General features: G+C 45.3%; 1 protein-coding gene across 1 annotated transcript in view; it reads left to right on the top strand.

The window, feature by feature from the left end:
• Positions 1–18,452, top strand: part of CCT7 (chaperonin containing TCP1 subunit 7) — a 127,212-nt gene that overhangs the window by 4,970 nt on the left and 103,790 nt on the right. The window contains exon 2 of the mRNA XM_078674481.1: positions 5,503–5,656. Within this exon, the coding sequence (XP_078530607.1) occupies positions 5,503–5,656 (154 nt within the window). The remainder of the gene's footprint in view (positions 1–5,502; positions 5,657–18,452) is intronic.

Here is an 18,452-nt window from a genome sequence, read left to right as displayed (position 1 = left end):
TGCTACCTTCTCAGCAAAAAAAATCTGCCGTTAAATTACAAGAGTTCACTGAACTACAGGTGGGGGCATAACTTTAGCCTGAGATGAGATGTCCTTAAAGATCGAAAAAAGTTCTCTAGAAGAGTTTTCTGCTTGTTCAATCCTTTAATTGTAATAGGTGGAGCAAGAAGTTCTTATCAGGGCGTGGTATAGATTTAGGCTGGTTTTACATTCGGCCTTCCTATGGACTGGAAAATCTCTCCTCCACGCTCGTTCCAGGAGCGTACATGATTTCTTTTCCAATTTTAACTTTTCATTGAACCATGGTTACCGATTTAGACTGTCTCTTTGGCACACTAGATGTCCATGGGGCTGTTCTGTCTAATGATTCTGAGATCTATTCGTCAAATGCACTACAGTCAGTCTCCATATCGTTGCCCCCGGCGTACCGCACTGCTTGAGGGCTTGATTAAAAGATGCTGAAGTAAACCTGGCCCATTTCCTATGCGGCAGTCCCTGATTTTTGGCCCTGATTGATGGAGTAGTCAATTAAAAGATTCTGATGGGAATTAGATAGTGGTCCGACCATGGTCCTGCGATTGGGGTGTCAGTTCTCACATTCTCCCAGTTAGCAGAAATTGGGTCAAGTAGGTGGCCCCGTTGGTGGGTCGGGAGTGTAGACTCCAGTGTCAGCTGTAAAGCAGCCAACTCCTGGCAGAGCGCTTGCGCTTCCTTGTTAGCTACATCATCAAAGTGAAAATTCAGATCCCCTAGCACCAGTACTTTATTCTATCGAAGTGCTGGTTGTATCAGCTGTTCTGTTAGGCTTGCTGCAAACTGGGAGGTTTGGCCTGGAGGCCGATAGATTAGAAAAACTTTAATGATGTCTTTGGCATTGACTGTGATCGAGAATTATTAAACTTCATTTGTATTTACACCTGCCACCTCCAGGGTGCATTATAAGGTTAACTTATGAATAATGGCAATCCCGCCCCCTCTTTGTACAGGGCGATCCAGTCTGACTATCCCATAATTCGTCAGGATGGCTATAAAGATGTCTGGGGTCAAGTCTGCATTTAGCTATGTTTCTGTTAAGAATAATGCAACTGGCTGGTCTACAATGTAATCATGTATTTCATGTTTGTTTTTTGAGGGACCTGCAATTCATCAATATTAGATGCAACTTATGACCTACACCAGTCTTGCTCATGTGGGTTGACGTTGAGTATGGGCAATGGTTGCGTTTCCAGGGAGGTGAACACATCTGTAAACTGTGATTGCATGGTTTTGAGAGTGGAGGACATAGATTCATTAATTGCTCCACCGAGTATTTCCGAATATCGTGGAAATGGGCAGGGGTTTTGGCCCCTGGTCCCGGATGGCCGCAGACGGGCTTGCCTTTGGCGTGCCCGCTGTGCGCGTCCACTCTGGCCTGCACATTAAAAAGGGTCAATCCTTCTCCGGCTAGACCGCCACCCCCTTTCCCTGTCGTCAAACCGGAAGTGAGTGCAAATTCTCGCCCTCCACTCAATTGGCTCTAACTGCCGTGGCTGACTGGGGCGGGGGAACTTCCAGGTCGATTAAGCACCAGTGTGTTGTGGCAAATAAAAGATTAAAAGCACACCTTCATGAGCGTTTTTAAAAACAAATGAAGAAAGCCCCAATCCCCCCCCAGCACCTCTGCGAGGGAGCACTGAACTCTGCACACTCTGCCTGCACTTGCCCTAGCAACGAGGTAACATCAGTTGCAGTCACTGCCACTGTCTGCTATACCTATATACATATATAAATGTTGACATTCTATTCTAAGGAATTTCCTAACCTGCCTGCGAGAAGTATGTCCTGTGCCCTTCTGGTGGGAATATTTAAGGAATTAATATTTTGACCTGCAATTTCTTTTGAGTTGGCATTCTTACTTTAGGTTTGTTGGAAATGGCATTAAAAAGGTAGAGCAATGGTGAGGTTCACATTTTTTGCCCCGTAGATAGATGGTCGGGTTCACATTTTTTTCCCCTCATGATAATTTGCCTTGTGCCGTCTGCGTTTCACTTGGCAGGTACTGGTTCTAATCCATGATGCATGTAGTTTTGTCATAAGGCATCACTTTTGAATTGGATAGGCTGAGGCAAGTTGCTTGGTCGAAAGCTTTCACCACCAGCCTCCCTACACAGCAACCTCAATATCAGATAAGCAAATGGCTTCATGTTGTTGGCAGTATCATGACTGGTTCTTTGTAAAACACTATTTATAGCCGGTCAAACTAGAACCAGGGTTAGTTTGCATCCTTCAAGGCCTTAATTTCCTGTCTTTTTAACATCCATTTGCTCTTGTGGGCATGCTCGGATACCTTAATATTTATAAGGCACGACAAATCATCCCGAGGGGATCTCTCGAAGCCTTGTAGGCCGATAACAGGATGGGCAATGCGCCATTAGAACAACCACGTTTTGAGGAGTTTCTTAAATTGTGCCAAGCTAGGGCAAGCTCGCAGATCCTCTGGTAGACTATTTCGGTGGGCGGGGGCTAGGTGAGAAAAAGCACGCACTCCCATCTTGGTTTTTATGATTCTGCAGGTGCAAAGCAGCCTTTGACTGCTAGATCTCAATTGGCGCCCTGGGGTGTACCATTCCATCTTTCTGATTAAATATGCCGGTCTATGTCCTTGCAACGATTTAAATACCAGACATAGGAGTTGAAAAATGGATCTCTTCCTGATAGGGAGCAATCAAGTTGACGCAGTAGAGGTAAGGATGGGGTTCATGCAGGCTTGTTGAGGGCAAGGCGCGCTGCCGTATTCTGGATGACTTGCAGCCTTGATAATAGATCTTCTCTGATCCCTTCCAGTAAAGAGTTCCTATAGCCTAGTTTACCGACTAGAAGCACCTGAATGAGAACTTTCCTGGCTTAAAAGGGAATCCATGGGAAGACCTTTCTCAGCATGCGCATCATGCCGAAGCACTTGCCCGAGGTGATTTTTGCATTTCCTCCATGGAAAGTGTATCCTCGATCACTACGCCCAGGTTCCTTGCACATTTTTTAGGAATGGGGGCTACCCCCAAATCCCCCGGCCAGCACTCTGTGCACCATAAATTCTCAGCTTTCCTAAATAACAAGATCTCAGTTTTACTAGAGTTCAATTGTGGAAAATTATTTCTCATCCAAGTTTCTATTATTAGCATGCTGCTTTTGAATTTTTCTCTAGTCAGAGCGGGGTCCTTTCCTATGGGGACTATCACCTGGGGGTTGTCTACATAGAAGATCGTCTGGAACCCACACGATCTAATAATTGGGGCCAGAGAAGGGACGTAAATGTTAAACAAGGTGGGACTTAGGATGGGACCCTGTGGTACCCCCTAGTCCACCGTTGTAGTTTGAGACACAAATGTGTCCAGTTGTACACATCGTGTTCTGTCGGTCATGAAACTATGCATCCAGTTTAAAGCTGAGCATCTGACACCAATCTCTCGCAGCTTGCCCAGAAGGATACTATGAGAGATTTTGTCAAAGGGTACTAACCGATCCAAAAGGACCAGCATAGTAGGGGTTCCTTCATCCATCATCATACTTATTGAGTCTGTTACCTCTGTCAACGCAGTCACAGCACTCATGTAGCCACTGGGAGCATGGGTCCGTAACAATTTACCGATGTGGCCATGTTTAAGTCCGGCACGTGAAACACGCTTGCATTTACAGGAGTTTGAGCTATTGGCATTGTAAATGATAATTGCTTTTATGTTGCGTTTTTTACACAATATACATACATAAATATGTCCTAGTGCCCTACGCACATTTTTCATTGTGAGGCTCACAGTTCTGGACTGATACTTATTACACATGTCAAAGATCATATTTATGATTTTTTTACACTCTGGATTTCATATTGTGTCGGTTTTACATACTTTTCACTCAGTAGCTCAGATTGCCTTCAATAATGTTTTTACCCATTAAATGTATGTGTTTTTTTACAATGCTGGCAGTGTCCTATTTTTAACACCTTTCGCTAAGAAGATAATTGCCTTCGTTAATGTGGTCACTCATTCATTATATATGTATTTACCAGAACAAACCAGCATTGGCATAGCCAATAGGTCTCGCCTTTGGGACCATATGTGTTTAGTGACCCAGCACAATATCCTTGGTGCAACAACATCAAGTGTTGCATGGCTAAACACTTATAAGGTCCCAAAGGCATCACCTATTGGCTTTGCCAATGCTTGTTGATGATAGTTCTGCAATTTTCCTCTGCACAGTTACTAACGTCTAGTCACAGGAGTCCAATTTCTTTTTTACCATTAGTATACATTTTACAAAAACAGAGGTCCGAATTATATCCGTTGATTGTAGACATCTTATAACCGCGTGTCTATAGGACCGATTTCAGTGCATGTTAAAGTGGCTCTGTAGTGGCCACCTACTTTCTTCCTTTAAGTCAGGACATTTGCAAAGGAAATGGAGAATGATTTATTCTCCTTTTTTGCATAAACGGTAGGGAGTCAGTTCAGTTGCGCACAGCCGTGGCAGTGCGTGGTAAGATCATGGGAGAAGACCAAATCATGCTTTTAATAAAGATTTATTTTTATTTTTGTGGACTAAAGAGTGGCCTGGCCATTTTGTAGTCGTTCATGATCATCCATGCATGCGTTGTTTTTGCAAGAGATTCGTTTTACGGCTTTGTGGTGTTAAACTCAAACTACCAGGACATCTTACCAAAGATTGTTCCAAGTATTTTAGGCCATGGAAGGTAGTTAGGATTGGGGAAAGCATCAGTGTTGCTGATTAATAGTTTGTTGGAGTTTTACCCGTTTGGCTATGGTCAATAAGTGTGTATGAGCAAAGAGTGGAAGATGTGGTGTTACCGGATTTCATTTCGGATAATGTTTGCTTTCCAGAGAATGTTTGCAATCGTTAAGAGTTTTGGGCAATGTTTGTGATTCAAAAAATGAAAGACTATGGAAAAGTGGATGCCGAGTCTTGTGTTGCACATCAGTCTACCAATGTTGAAGGCGGATGGGCAGTATTAGGGTACCCAGAAGTATGATGGTTTTGTTTTAATTTAATGTTGAGAATGTTAAGATTTTGCTATGTGTTTTTGATTATAGTGCATATGTAGCAATGTGTTTACCTGTGTTGCTATTTGTTACAGTAACCTTCCACTGCATTAACTTGTGCTTCTTGTTAATGCATGGTTTGATAGTGTTATGTTTCAAGGGGGGTACTAAGTTCTTTGTACTGGATTATCTGTTAAGCTGCCCAGTGCCTGCTAGGAAGAGGAATAGTAAGAGCGCATTTAGTTATAGTAAAACATAAATCAATACTCTTTGCTGTCTAATTTTTTTAATTGGTAATTTCGGCATGAAAGGCTTGGAGTGTATTAATATGATCACTATTATTCTTGCAGTAAGAACAAGGATTTGATCAAAGAAATGCATTTGTAGTTTAGCCTACGTATCAGATTTTTTGCCTGAATTATGTAAATCTTGTAATGAAACTAAAGGTAACTTTTTTTACTATGGTTGTTTTTAGTCCACACCAGTCATCCTGCTGAAGGAGGGTACAGATACCTCCCAAGGAGTCCCTCAGCTTGTTAGTAACATCAATGCCTGCCAAATCATCGCTGAGGCTGTTCGCACCACTCTGGGTCCACGGGGCATGGATAAGCTGATCGTGGATGATCGAGGTAAGCTGCGCATTAAAGGACTTTCATGTGTTTTATTAGGTGACCATTGTTCAGTATAAGGCTTTGTTTCAGATGTTGGGATTGTGGTACACACTTTGACATTTGTTTGATTTCTGCTTCTCAAACCTTTCGTTAACTGCATCTTTATTTATCAGTCATTAGTAAAAATAGGTGCACCTTTTCAGTGCTTTCTTGTTCTCTCTGGAATGTCTTACTTTCGGTGTCCTACCTTGAAGGTTTACATAATTCATTTTTATAAGCTTGTTTTTGTTAAGCATGATGACTGTGTCTCTTAGAAAAACTCAGGCTGTTCGTAACATTCCAACCCCTTACCTTGGCCCTGCTTTGATATTTTAATGGCATGGCTGATGGGTGCAAATTTGCGGGTTGCCCCTTCCTCACTCTCTGAAACTAAAGCATGTAACAAAGATTGCATGGTTGTGAAAGGAAGTATTACAGTAAGACATTTATAGTAGAGCATAACTTACCCAGTACATATTAAGTTAACTATGAGAATAAGGGTATGTCCATCGCTTGATGTGGCAGGTTTACTTGCTCTCTATTGATAATTGCATCTGTAGTTTCGCTCTTAAGTTTTCTTGGTTTAGGTATGTATGTTGATATTCAGCAAAAAGTTGAGGACTTTCCCTTTAAATGGAACTGATTTAGGTCATTGTTGTACCATCCTCTGTCCTATTACGACTAGCAATTTGAGTAGGCTTATTTATTCTCCAGGATCTCGCCCACATATCATTGAGAGACAACCCTTCAGAAAGAGAAGATATAAGAAGCTTACAACTTAGATGAAAAATTGGAGAAGAAACATTTTTTGCTGACTGTCACTGGTGGTAACTGACTGCGCTCTGTCTAGCCAGGCCCCGGGCTATGCTGAAAAGACACTTAAAATACAATGAAAATACCTGCACACGCTTTGGTACGTTATGGGTTAGTGTACCACTATGGTGACCTCCCCTATAGGTCCCTGGTACAGAATAGGGTAGGGGTATTAAAACTACCCTGAAGTCCCTAGTTTATAATGAGGCATGGCAGTTTAGCCGCCAGAAGCCCTTTCTGTGCTAGTGTGTGTGCACTGCTGAAGCCTCAGGTCAGTTTAAAAGCAGCCCTGTGTTGGGGGACTGCTTTTAACATGTACATTGTGCCCAAACTTGACTTTGTGTTTGGGGTACTTAAAAATGAATAAACTACAATAATCTGGCAGATTACGTACCTCAAGGGTTTCTCTTAGGTGTCCCATTGGTATAAAATAGATCTTGTATGCCTTGGGTTTAGTGAAATTGCCCATTTAACTTCCCACATTGTGATAGTGCTTCCCAAAATCGACTTTTGTGTTAGGAGCACTGTGGAGTAAGGATCTGCAATATTTTTTACGTATTCAGAACCCCTTAAAATCTCCCCTAGGTGTTCCATGGGTAGTGGGTCCATTAGATACAGGCAGGTTTCTTCTAGAATGTTTTATAAGCCCTGATGATGGAGACATTGCCCAGTTCATTTTCCTCATTGCAGATCCACAGCCAAATAGGTTAACATGGCAAGAAGTTATTAATTAATAACTCCCACCAGGAAACACCAGAAAATATATTCCAAGGACTTTTTAGAATGTTATTGATCCAACAATATGCTATTGTTGAATTTATCCTAGAATGGACAGACAAGAAGTTGGAATACTTTCTTGTCTGTAAGCCAGAATTCAGCCTCCCAGTGATTTGCCCTGATTGGTCAGAGTTACGTGGATTAGCCAGGCAGCTTTGAGGTGAGAAGTAGCTCCTGGGCTGAAAGAGTGACTCTGGGAGGAACGGGTTCTGCTGCATAGAGCCAGATCAAGGGGGAGAGGTCGTAAACCATGATCTTCAAAAGGAGGAGGGGACATACAGAAGAAACCAGCTTAATTTACACCCCTATCCTCCGAACCCAACCAGGTGTCGGGCTTATGGAAGGAATGTACAGGTGCATGGGGAGGAAGACTATGGAGATGAGCCATCCTGGACGGCGGTTTAGCAAGCTCTTGGCTGAGACTTCAGCCATATTGAATTTTAGAGAAATGGTTTTTTTTGGGAGACGACTGTGCCACACTTTGGAGGAAATTGTCATGCTCTACAACAACTCTCACAACAGCAAAGAGCTCTTCAACGTCGTGAAGGAACTCTCCAACCCCAGCTCCAATACCAATGACATCCCGCCATCGCAAGACCTGTGCGACTCCCTATCCACCTTCTTCCATCGAAAGATCGCTGACATCTACGACTGCTGCAACAACCAAACCCCCAGACAGCCACCGAATCCTCAGAATCACCGCCCACCATCCACACCGACCCCCTGCTCCCGTGGACCCACGTGAATGACGACACCATCAAAACCATGAACTCCATCCACTCCAGCTCTCCGTCAGACCCATGTCCACAGCACATCTTCAACAAGGTGAGATCCACTCCGCACGATCATAAACACCACCTTCGAGACTGCCACCTTCCCGGAGAGCTGGAAGCACGCTGAGATAAACGCCCTGCTCAAGAAACCCACGATGGACCCAAGAGACCTCAAGAACTTCCGGCCCATCTCCCTGCTGCCATTCCCAGCGAAGGTCATCGAGAAGATAGTCAACAAACAACTAACCTGCTACCTCGTGGACAACCACATCCTGGACCCTTCCCTGTCTGGGTTCCGCAGAAACCACAGCACCGAAACTGCCCTCATCACTGCCTCCGACAACATCAGAGGCATGCTGGATAAGTGAGAAACTGCAGCCCTCATCCTCATGGACCTCTTAGCTGCCTTCGATACAGTCTACCACCACACACTACGCACAAGCCTCCACGACGCAGGGATCTGCGACAAGGCCCTGGAATGGACCACCTCCTTCCTCTACGGCAGAACCCAGAACGACTGCCTCCCGCCATTCCGATCCCAAGCATCCGAGATCATCTGCGGTTTACCCCAAGGATCATCGCTCAGCCCGACACTCTTCAACGTCTACATGACACCACTCGCCAACATCGTCCGATTCCATGACCTCAACATCATCTCCTACGCAGACACCCAGCTGATCCTTTCCCTCACCAAGGACCCATCCACCGCCAGAACCAACATCCATGAAGGAATGAAAGCCGTTGCTGAATGGATGAAAAACAGTTGACTGAAACTGAACTCAGTTAAGACAGAAGTCCGCGTCCTCGGCTCCACTCCCTCTGCCTGGGACGACTCCTGGTGGCCGACATCACTAGGAACTGCACCAACACCTACCGTCGACTCATCGCTCTCCATGACCAAGCAGGTCCACGCCGTCTCATCCTCCTGCTTCAACACCCTCCGCATGCACCGCAAGATCTACAGATGGATCCCCACGGAAACCAGAAGGCCGGTCACCCAGGCCCTCGTCAGCAGCAGATTGGACTACGGCAACACCCTCTACGCAGGAGCATTGTCCAAATTCCTGAAACGACGACAACAAATACAGAACGCCTCTGCACGCCTCCTCCTCAACATCCCCCGCCACATCACACCCCACCTGCACTGGCTTCCCGAAAACAAGAGGATCACCTTCAAGCTACTCACCCACGCTCACAAGGCACTCCACAACACCGAACCAACATACCTCAACAGACGCCTCACCTTCTACACTCCGAACCGCCAGCTCCGCTCTACCAAACACCCCCTTGCCATCATCCCCCGCATCCGAAGAACAACCATCGGCTGCAGATCATTCTCCCACCTCGCCGCCAAGACCTGGAACACCCTCCCCACCACCTGCGACAGACTCAGGATCTACTGGCCTTCATGAGACTTCTCAAGACCTGGCTATTCGAGCAGTAGCGGCACCTCCCTGATCTCCCCCTAGCATCTTAAGACCCTCGCGAGTATGTAGTGCACTTTATAAATATACTGATTGATTAATGCTCTGTCTGGTGTGTTGCCCTGTACCTCACTGCACAGGAGTGACATCCTGTGTGACCCCAGAAAACACTGAATAAGTATCTGAGAGGGGCAGTGCCTCTCCGCTCTTCTGCTTGAAACTCAGAGCAGGATTGCCAAGCTGTAAACTTGATTTGCACCGCCAGATAATTGATTGACTGAGCTTGCTGCATTATCTGGGACTTCAACCTTTTGGCTGTACCTTGTTTGAAGAGGAATACAGAGTGGGCTCCCTGGAAGCTACAAGTTAACAGAGATGACCTGCATCAACTCAACTACGAGTCCCCTGCCTGAAGTGTATCCAATGGACTCTTAAGGTTGTTGTCCAGGTGCAGTGTGGGAATTGTGGTCCCAACATTTCAAGGACCATCTTGGAGATTCCAGACCTTGAAGTGTGAAGGTAAAATCTTGACCGGGGCCTCCCGCTGAGTGTATCCGGTCAGGGCTCCATGGCAGTCTGCCTCAAACTTTGCCTTTTTCCTGTTCAGAGGTGCCCAAATGTCCAGAAGTGGCACTATTTGTTTCGAAGCACTAGAAAGTGTTTAATATTTAAAAAATCATAATTTTGGTCCCTACATTGGATTTTTTTCGTTTTGGTGTAATTTTTACAAGAGAAAAATATTTCCTATTTTTATTAATTGGTGTTGGATTTTTATTGTGTGTTGTCATAATTATTTACTCAATTGGTGTTTTTAAATGCTTTACATACCTGTCTGAAGTTAAGCCTGCCTGCTCGCAGCCAAGCTACCAAGGGTTGAGAATAATTTTCTGAAACCTATTCTGACCCCCAGACTGTTAGTGGCCTTATTGCCAGTAGCAGATGTATATTTGCCACTAATAACCCACTTTCCAAAAGTATGCCACTGGGGAAGATCGAAAACCATCATGCTGAATAACTGATGTGATGCATTAAAAGTCACCCTTTAACGAATGGTTAAATCTTTTGTCCTGAATGGGACTTGGTGTCATATGTAAGCCTCCTCTCTCGCCACCACCCAATCTCCATGTCTCGCGTCCTTATTTCTGGTATAGGATTACATCTAAACACGTTTTGAGAGCATTCTTTCAGTTGCTTGGTGGCAGGTATGTATTTGAATGCACGTTTATATTGGTAACTAAAAAAACTGCAGTGTTGGGTTCAAAAAAATTCTTGCATGCAAAGTGCTTTTGGCTAAAAAGCCATGACTGGCTGGAGGAGTTATGTGACATGGAGCCATTTACCAGCTCTGTCTGATAATGTGAAAAAATAATTCGGAATAGTGAACATCAGTTTTGTCACAATTTCCAGACACCCTTTAAAGACCCTCGTACATTTTGGCTACATTGCGTATGCTATTTTTTAAATTTCACTTATGGGATTTACCCGAGAGAAATTTAGGGTATTGTTTCTTGAAAAAATAAACTAAGACTTCACTGTACCCCGTGTTCTCATATAAATTGTTTGGCTTGCTTGCAGTGTTTTTAGCTTACATTTAGTGTCAGAAATTAAAAACCATTACCGCAGATAAGTTTTGCCTAACCTTTAAAGGGGTTGACCTTAAGTACCATACATAGCTTGAAAACTTTTGCAATAGTTTACATTTTATAAAATGTTTTGGGGCCTTGTGAAGTTAGTTTACACAAAGGGACACTGCATTAAATAGCTTGAAGACCATGCTGTTAAAGTAATGTTCCAATATTCAGTTTGCCAGGCTGATGTTTGTGGCTTAGCAGTGCTTCAAACATGGCTAATGTAATGTTTTTTTTATTGTTTGATTAATTAAAATCATTACAATGTGCGTCATTTCACATATATAGTGAATATTCTGCTAGATCCCTACGAATGTGTTTTACCTGTATTATTGTTTCACTTACCTGACTACTTACTTGCATTATTGATTTACCTGTACTATTATGCTCCTTCACGTATTCATTCTCTTGTTTGGTATTCCCTGCTTTGTAAAGCGCTCTGATATCTGCAAAGATCTTGTTCGCGCTATATAAAACTTTCAAAATAAAAATAAATAAATAAATAAATAGAATAGAAAAGAGTAAAAAGAAAATAAAGATAAAGAGCTTTTGGGTTCATGACTGACGTGCACACTCCAGCTGGAGTGGCGAGGTTCGCTACAATGGCTAAAAATCGTAGCACAGTGATTGAATCCGGCACAAAGGTGCTAGTGCGTAATGGTGTCAGCAGGGTGTAGCGTTCCGGTCTGCTCGTCCTTTGGGTGAACCTTTTAACCCAGTAAGTAAATGTTGATTTACTGTGCAAAATTAATAAAACCTTCATATTTATAGTCCCGCATTGATTTAGAACAAAAACATTTTAAAACAACATATAAAGGTATTTTTTCTCATTTCAGTGCAGAGTGCATTAGTTGACTTATTGTGCGTGCTTGTTTGATCTTCTGATCTTGAATGTATTGATTTCCTTGTCTTCCTGGAGTTTCTTGTGTTGAGTGTGAGCAGAAGCAAAGCTCTCTGGTATTAACGCTGGCGCCAGATTACATTTTTTTTTTTAGCATACTTTTATTGAAACACCTTCACGTTCTAAAAGTAGGATCACTCATAACACATAAGGCGTTTTGTTTTTGTTCTAATCTCATACATAATCCACATGTGACCATGGAATACTGAGTGATTACAAATATAATTCATCAGTCTGTTACTAAGGTGGCCTTACGGATGCTTCCACGTCCGGGGTTAAGAACTTTACATCAAGATCAATAAAACCAAGCACGTTAATGTATGGATTAACTCTGTCTAACTATACTGGTCCCATCCCCCCTTCCTCCTCATCCTAGTCTGCCATTCTTCAATCATATGATCATCCACTGGATGACCACTGTGATGTCATGCGTGCTTCTCTGTCTGAGATCCTTGGTAAGTGGGCTCGGGTCTGACGCCAGATTATTTTGCTTTGTTGACCCTTTGATCATTAGTGTCAAGCTTTATGGCCAGATAGTTGCTGCTAATAGCTTTGGTGTTCTGTGTCAATGTGGCCCTAATTGCATCTGTAAATTTCCCCAGTCTGGCCAGGGTTTGTTGTATTGGCAGAGAAATACAGATCTGAGACTTAACTGCAGTGCCATAAGACATTGAAATTACCAGGCGAGGTCTCTCGCTTGCAGTCTTTGGACAGCAGCACAGCAGATGAAGCCAGGATTCACACTTGTAGCTGCATAGGCGACAGGCGACTAAGTTGTCCTGCCGGGTCCAGGACGGATTGAAGTCCATGATGGGCAGTGCAAACAGTCTCATGTAGGTTATTCTCTTCCGAGCCTGGGCTGTCGGTACTTGCTCGAGGTAAGGCTGAGGTTTTCCCAAGATTTAGGAGGCATCCAATACGGAAAGGTTTGATCTGTGGCATAAACATTCCAAGTCCATTTTGCGTTCACAGTTTTTTTTTCTTTCTGGCTGTCACCGGGATGGCCTGGTTTAGCAGATTGTGAACTTCAATTTCCAGGAGGCTTGTGGCCTGCCATGAGGAGCCTGCCTCTACGAAGATTATTTTGAAATGTCCTTTCAGTGAGGGTGCTTTGGCATGTAGAATGCTAATATTTTATTATGTTCCCCGAGTATATAATCTCCAGACAGGCGGGTCCCAGCTCCAGCCTCACTCTGGCTCTCATGGCCTGCAGAGGAAAAGTTAAAACTTTGTTGTAAGCCGAGATTTGGACATTCGGACGGTACTTGGTCAGTGCACCAGGGAATGTTAGGTAGCTGTAATTGAGGCCGGGGACTAGTTTAGCTCTCAATTTTTAAAAAAAGGTCAGCGGTTGGACTGTGTAGCTGCTGGTTAAAACGTTTCCAGCTGTAAATGATATAAGCTCCCTTACTACTTAGGTGTTTTAAGTGGGCTACTGGTTTTGCCCTGTCTGATAGCCAGATGCCAAGATATTTATAGCCGGTGCATGCTTTAATTTGCTGGCCATCTAGTCGCCATTGAGCTGTTTTCTTTCGTGGGTTCTTCCCAAAGATTACTATCTTGGTCTTCTGGTTCACCAAGAGTTTATTCTTTTGATTGTACCTAAGAAGTGCATTGAGGGCTCTCTATAATAATGGATCACAGGCAGGGCTACAATGTCATCAGCATACTGGAGGATTTGAAGCAGTGCCTTCCCCATCCTTGGTGTTACTTCGCAAGCGCCTTCCAAGGCATTGCCCAGATTTGCTGTGTAGAGATTAAAGAGAAGGGATGGCGAGGACACAGCCTTGTTTCAGGTCGTTGTTGGTTGACACCTTTGCTGTTACAGCGGATTGGCTGGTGTTAATGTGGACCCAGGTCCCCTGGTGTAATGCCAGTATAGCCTTTGGTAGCTGTCTGGGGTGGGGGGGATTCCCCAGGTGGGTGGTGTCTCAAAGTTTCCCTTGGTCCACCCGGTCGAATGCTGCACTGTAGTCTACGAAACAGAAAATAAGAGGTGGTTGCGTCTGCTGTGTAGCTCGATGTGACATGTGACCCAGTGCTATGATGATATCGGTGGTGGAGCTTTTGGGCCTGAATGCAGATTGGAAAAAGGGGAGAATGCTGTTGTCTTTTGCCCAGGCTTCTAGATCTTTCATTGGTATTCTGGTATACGCTTTTTCTTCTAAGTCTAGTAAAGCAATGAGACAGTAATTTTCTGGTTTTGTGTGATTTCCCCCTTTTTAGGTCTTGTGGCGTTAAACAGCGCGTAAGCGCTGTCTCGCCAGAGATCTATTGTTGCTGGGTCTGCTTCCCAGGAGACAGCACCTGGCCGCGCGCATCTCAAAAAAGGCGATCGGCGCAGGCCGCGCGCGTGCTCGCTGTGTCTGTCTCCTGGAAAGCTCCAGCGCATGTGCATACACAGAGACCCAGTCCTCACTGTCTGCTCTCCCCTGTCGCACAGATCGCTCTTCAACCACCAACCACAATTCAGTGCTCCCCTTAACAACACGCTTTCCCGGGCACAGCAGACTCTCTTGCACCACTGCTTCTTACCTTCCCATGAGAGCCTGACCTCCGGCGCAGTTCTCGGTGTCGAGTTCCTGAGCTCGACGTCAGTCTTGCGGGATCACAGGCTGAAATACTCCTCCACCTAACAGAAACAACAACGGGGCATCTGTAGGGTCCCCGCCGGACGCTTGCAACCCACAGGGTGCACTCCTGGCCGCGGCCGGCATTTTTTCGGCCAATGTTTACGTGCACCCTACTGGACCCGTCATGGAGCCGCGGGAGGGTGCGTGGTGCGTCGCGTGCGTGAGCTTCTACCGAGACAGCTCACGTCGCGCGCCTCTTAGGTTTCGTTTCGTTGATCTCTTTCCGTGTGATTGATCATCTTGAAAGCGCTGTGAGCCATCTTCAAGAGTGAGTAACCCAGTGTTTGAACTTACAAAGCCACTTTTAAATTATTGAATTACTGTAGAGTTATGAAGCAGCCGGAGACTTTTTAGTCGCAAATATTAACTCCAACCAGACTGTCATTTTCTTTTCCTCTGTACTTCATCACGGCTGCTAGTGGGAGGGGCCGAGGAATCTGACCCCCCGAGATACAAGATGGCAGTTCTTCTCTGCTGGGGTTAACCAGCGGCAGAGACCTCCTCAATTGGTGATTTTCACCTCGGTGTAGCATCTGTTCCAAGTCGCAGCCCATTGATTTCTGAGGCTCGCAGTGTGCTCTTGAGCAACGTGCTACCTAATAAATAATGAGCGTTTTGTATGAAAGGTGTTGTTATTTCTGGTGCCCCACTGGTAGGGAAGGATTTGGAGCAGAACTGGAACTTGGAATCAGGTGTGTATTTATCTAGGCGGGCGCTTAGCAGAAGATGGTCAACTGCTTCCCCTTTGACAGACTAATGATACTGATTGTGGGCGGGGGCGGAGACATGACAATGACTTTGTTAGAGGGTGAGTGTATGAAGCATCCTCCCTTTGTAAATCGCACACCTTATTCCCTTCCTCCATGGTGTGAAGACAACAGTTGTTCTCCAGTATTAGGGGTGTCTTTCATAGATTCACATGCTTGAATATTCCCCGTCGTCGAAGTGGGAGTCCCACGGTACATAAAATAGCAGTAACATATGCATGTATACATGAAAAATATCATAAATAAAAATGTACATACATATAATGTAATAAATTGTAAATTCTAAAAGTACCATAGAACATAATAGGCCCATTGAAAAGCCTAAGGGAGAACTCACTTTAGTAGCATATTAGTGTCATTATGTGTTGGTCCACATTCCAGCCAATCAGGCTGTAGCCTCCTCTAGAACCTTCTCCTCAGAAGCCCAAGTCTTCAGATTTTCTACCGCACATCGTGTGAAGGGAGTCTCCCTGAGCTCTGCTCAGTTTTCTTCAACTCTAACTGTTTTTTCATCAAACTGCGCCTTTTCCACGAGGATCCACACAGTAAATGCATTTACTGTCTCTACCCAGACCACGAGGTGAAAAACTAAGTACTGCCGCACTTTCCCTCCCAAGACTCTGAGGGATAGAGAGGCCCTTCTCCTTCGGTGGCTACAGAAGTTGAAGATTTCAGAGTCTGTGGTTTCTGACGTAGAAAGTTTATCGTCTGTTGTTTCTAAATCCTCTCTGAAGCGTGGGTCTGAGACTGAGGTTCCATCTCCTTTTCTGAAGAAGAGTAGACTGTTGGAGTCCTCCAGGATTGTCTCCCCACAGGACTTGCTTCAGGGCACGTCTACGGGACCTGGTTCTCTGACGTCTGCGCCCAAAGCCTTGCCTTCCATTAAATAATCTGGCATTGGCTAGTCGACGGGCTCGTCGACACGTCCATCGACGTCTTCAGCGACGACGAAGTCAGTGTCTGTCACCTCGACGACGACGACATGTACTATGTCGACCAGCGCTACGTCGACGATGATCACCTCGTCGACGGCGGCCCAGAAGGTGAGACCCATCACTTCTATTGTAAAGATCTCGTCGACGACGGTCAAAGAGAAACCGTCGACGACGAAGTCATCGTCGACGCTTCCTTCGTCGACGCGAACACCGTCGACTAAGATCAAGCCTTCTAGAAGCAGCCCGTCGACGGTTGTCTCGTCTACGGCGCCTCCGCCGACCATCACATCGTCGACTGCTTCGTCGACGGCTGTCATCCCGTCGCCGTCTACATCATCGTCGACGATCAAGGCTCTAAGACAAGAAATCTTCGTCGGCGAAGAAAAAACCTTCAATTTCAGCACCGATTACCTCTATGGCGACGATGCAGACGCCTCAGGTTGATTCTAACACTGCCACATTTACGTCAACGAGCTCGTTGACGTCTCATCAACCTTTGCCGAAAACAGCTGCCTCCTATACAGTGGTTACTGCTTCTTCTTTGAGGAGAGTACCTATCATCCAACTGAGTCCAGTGAGAAGTGGAACTCCTCTCCCAGATCAATTGTTCCAGTCTGGTGAGGAAGAATCCGGAAACGATTCAGAGTTGGAAGAACTATTTAAACAGGCATCCAGCCCCTCTGATTTACACATTAAGTGCCAGGAGTATAGTGATGAGGGTGATGTGGTGGATAACGTCGAAGATGGGGACAAATTATTTCCTGTTGATGCATCAGAACCAGTGCCTTCGGAACCAATTACACAGATACCTCTATCTCTGGTCATGAACCTACAGCACATGCTAGATGACTATAACCGCAGGTTTCCTCCTTCTACACCTACCTCTCCAGCACCACCACCTCCTCCACAGCCTCAACCTCAACTTCCTCAGGCACCTGCACCAGTTTCACCCGCGTCACCGGGTGGTACTCGTCCTGACACTGGCGACGAGGATCCTGATCCTCACAATACTGAGGACGACTACAATGACGTCGATATGAATGAGTGGGACAATTACAGGGCTCAAACACCTTCCACTCCGCCCACCTCACCTCTAGCATCGCCTCCAGTGGACATTGCAAATTTCCACAATTTGATGATCCGTGCTGCAAAACGTTTTCATCTCACGGTCGAAAAACAACAACATGAAAGTGAAGGCTTCTTGTATGATTTTAAGGACCTATCACAAAGGCAATCCCACACTATACCAATCGTTGATTATATTTGGCAGGAGGGCCTTAAATTAATGGAACGTCCAAATTCTGTACCTGCAGTTTTGCCCAGATTGGATAGGAAATACAAGGCTCCGGCGTCTTCCCCGGCCTGTTTGGTGTCTCAACCAAAAGCAGATTTGGTTATTACTCAGGCAGCACAGAAAAGATCACGCAATCCTGCTACACCACTCACGTCTCCTCCTGATCAGGAAGGCCGCAAGTTGGATTCTATAGGAAAGAAATTCACAACCATGGCGGCTACTACGGTGAGGGCGGCTAATACTTTGGCTATTCTGGGCCGTTACACCCGCCAGATGTGGTCCGAGGTTGCCGCACTGATTCCTCAACTACCTGATGCCATCCGTGCAGAAGCGCAGACCATTATACAAGAGGGGGAGTTGATTTCATCCGAAATCATTGATTGCGCACTCTACATTTCCTCAACGGGTTTTCGTCAATTGGCTGGGGCTGCAGTCTTGAGGCGTCAAGGCTGGTTGAAATCTACCACATTCCGCCCAGAGGTACAGGCAAGAGTCCTGGACTTGCCGTACGACGGAGAATTGTTGTTTGGCAAACATGTTGATGATGCCCTTGAAGCGATCAAAAAGGACACCGACACTGCAAAGTCCTTAGCTACCCTCCAGTACAAGAAGCGGCCCTTTCGGGGGGCACGGGGTAGAGGCGGAGGTTCCTCTACTTTTCGAGGATCAAGTCAATATCGTTCGTACAACACCTATAACGATAACCGACAGAGGGGTGCCTACCAATCCCAGAATCGTCAGTTCACCACCAGACCATATCAACGAAAATCAACATATAGAGGTGGCTCAAACAATAAAAAGCAGTGACAGTCTCAGTTCCTTTCTTCTGC

Source organism: Lissotriton helveticus, chromosome 2_1 (assembly GCF_964261635.1).
Source record: "Lissotriton helveticus chromosome 2_1, aLisHel1.1, whole genome shotgun sequence".
Lineage (NCBI taxonomy): Eukaryota > Metazoa > Chordata > Amphibia > Caudata > Salamandridae > Lissotriton > Lissotriton helveticus.
This window is presented reverse-complemented; position numbering and strand designations above follow the sequence as displayed.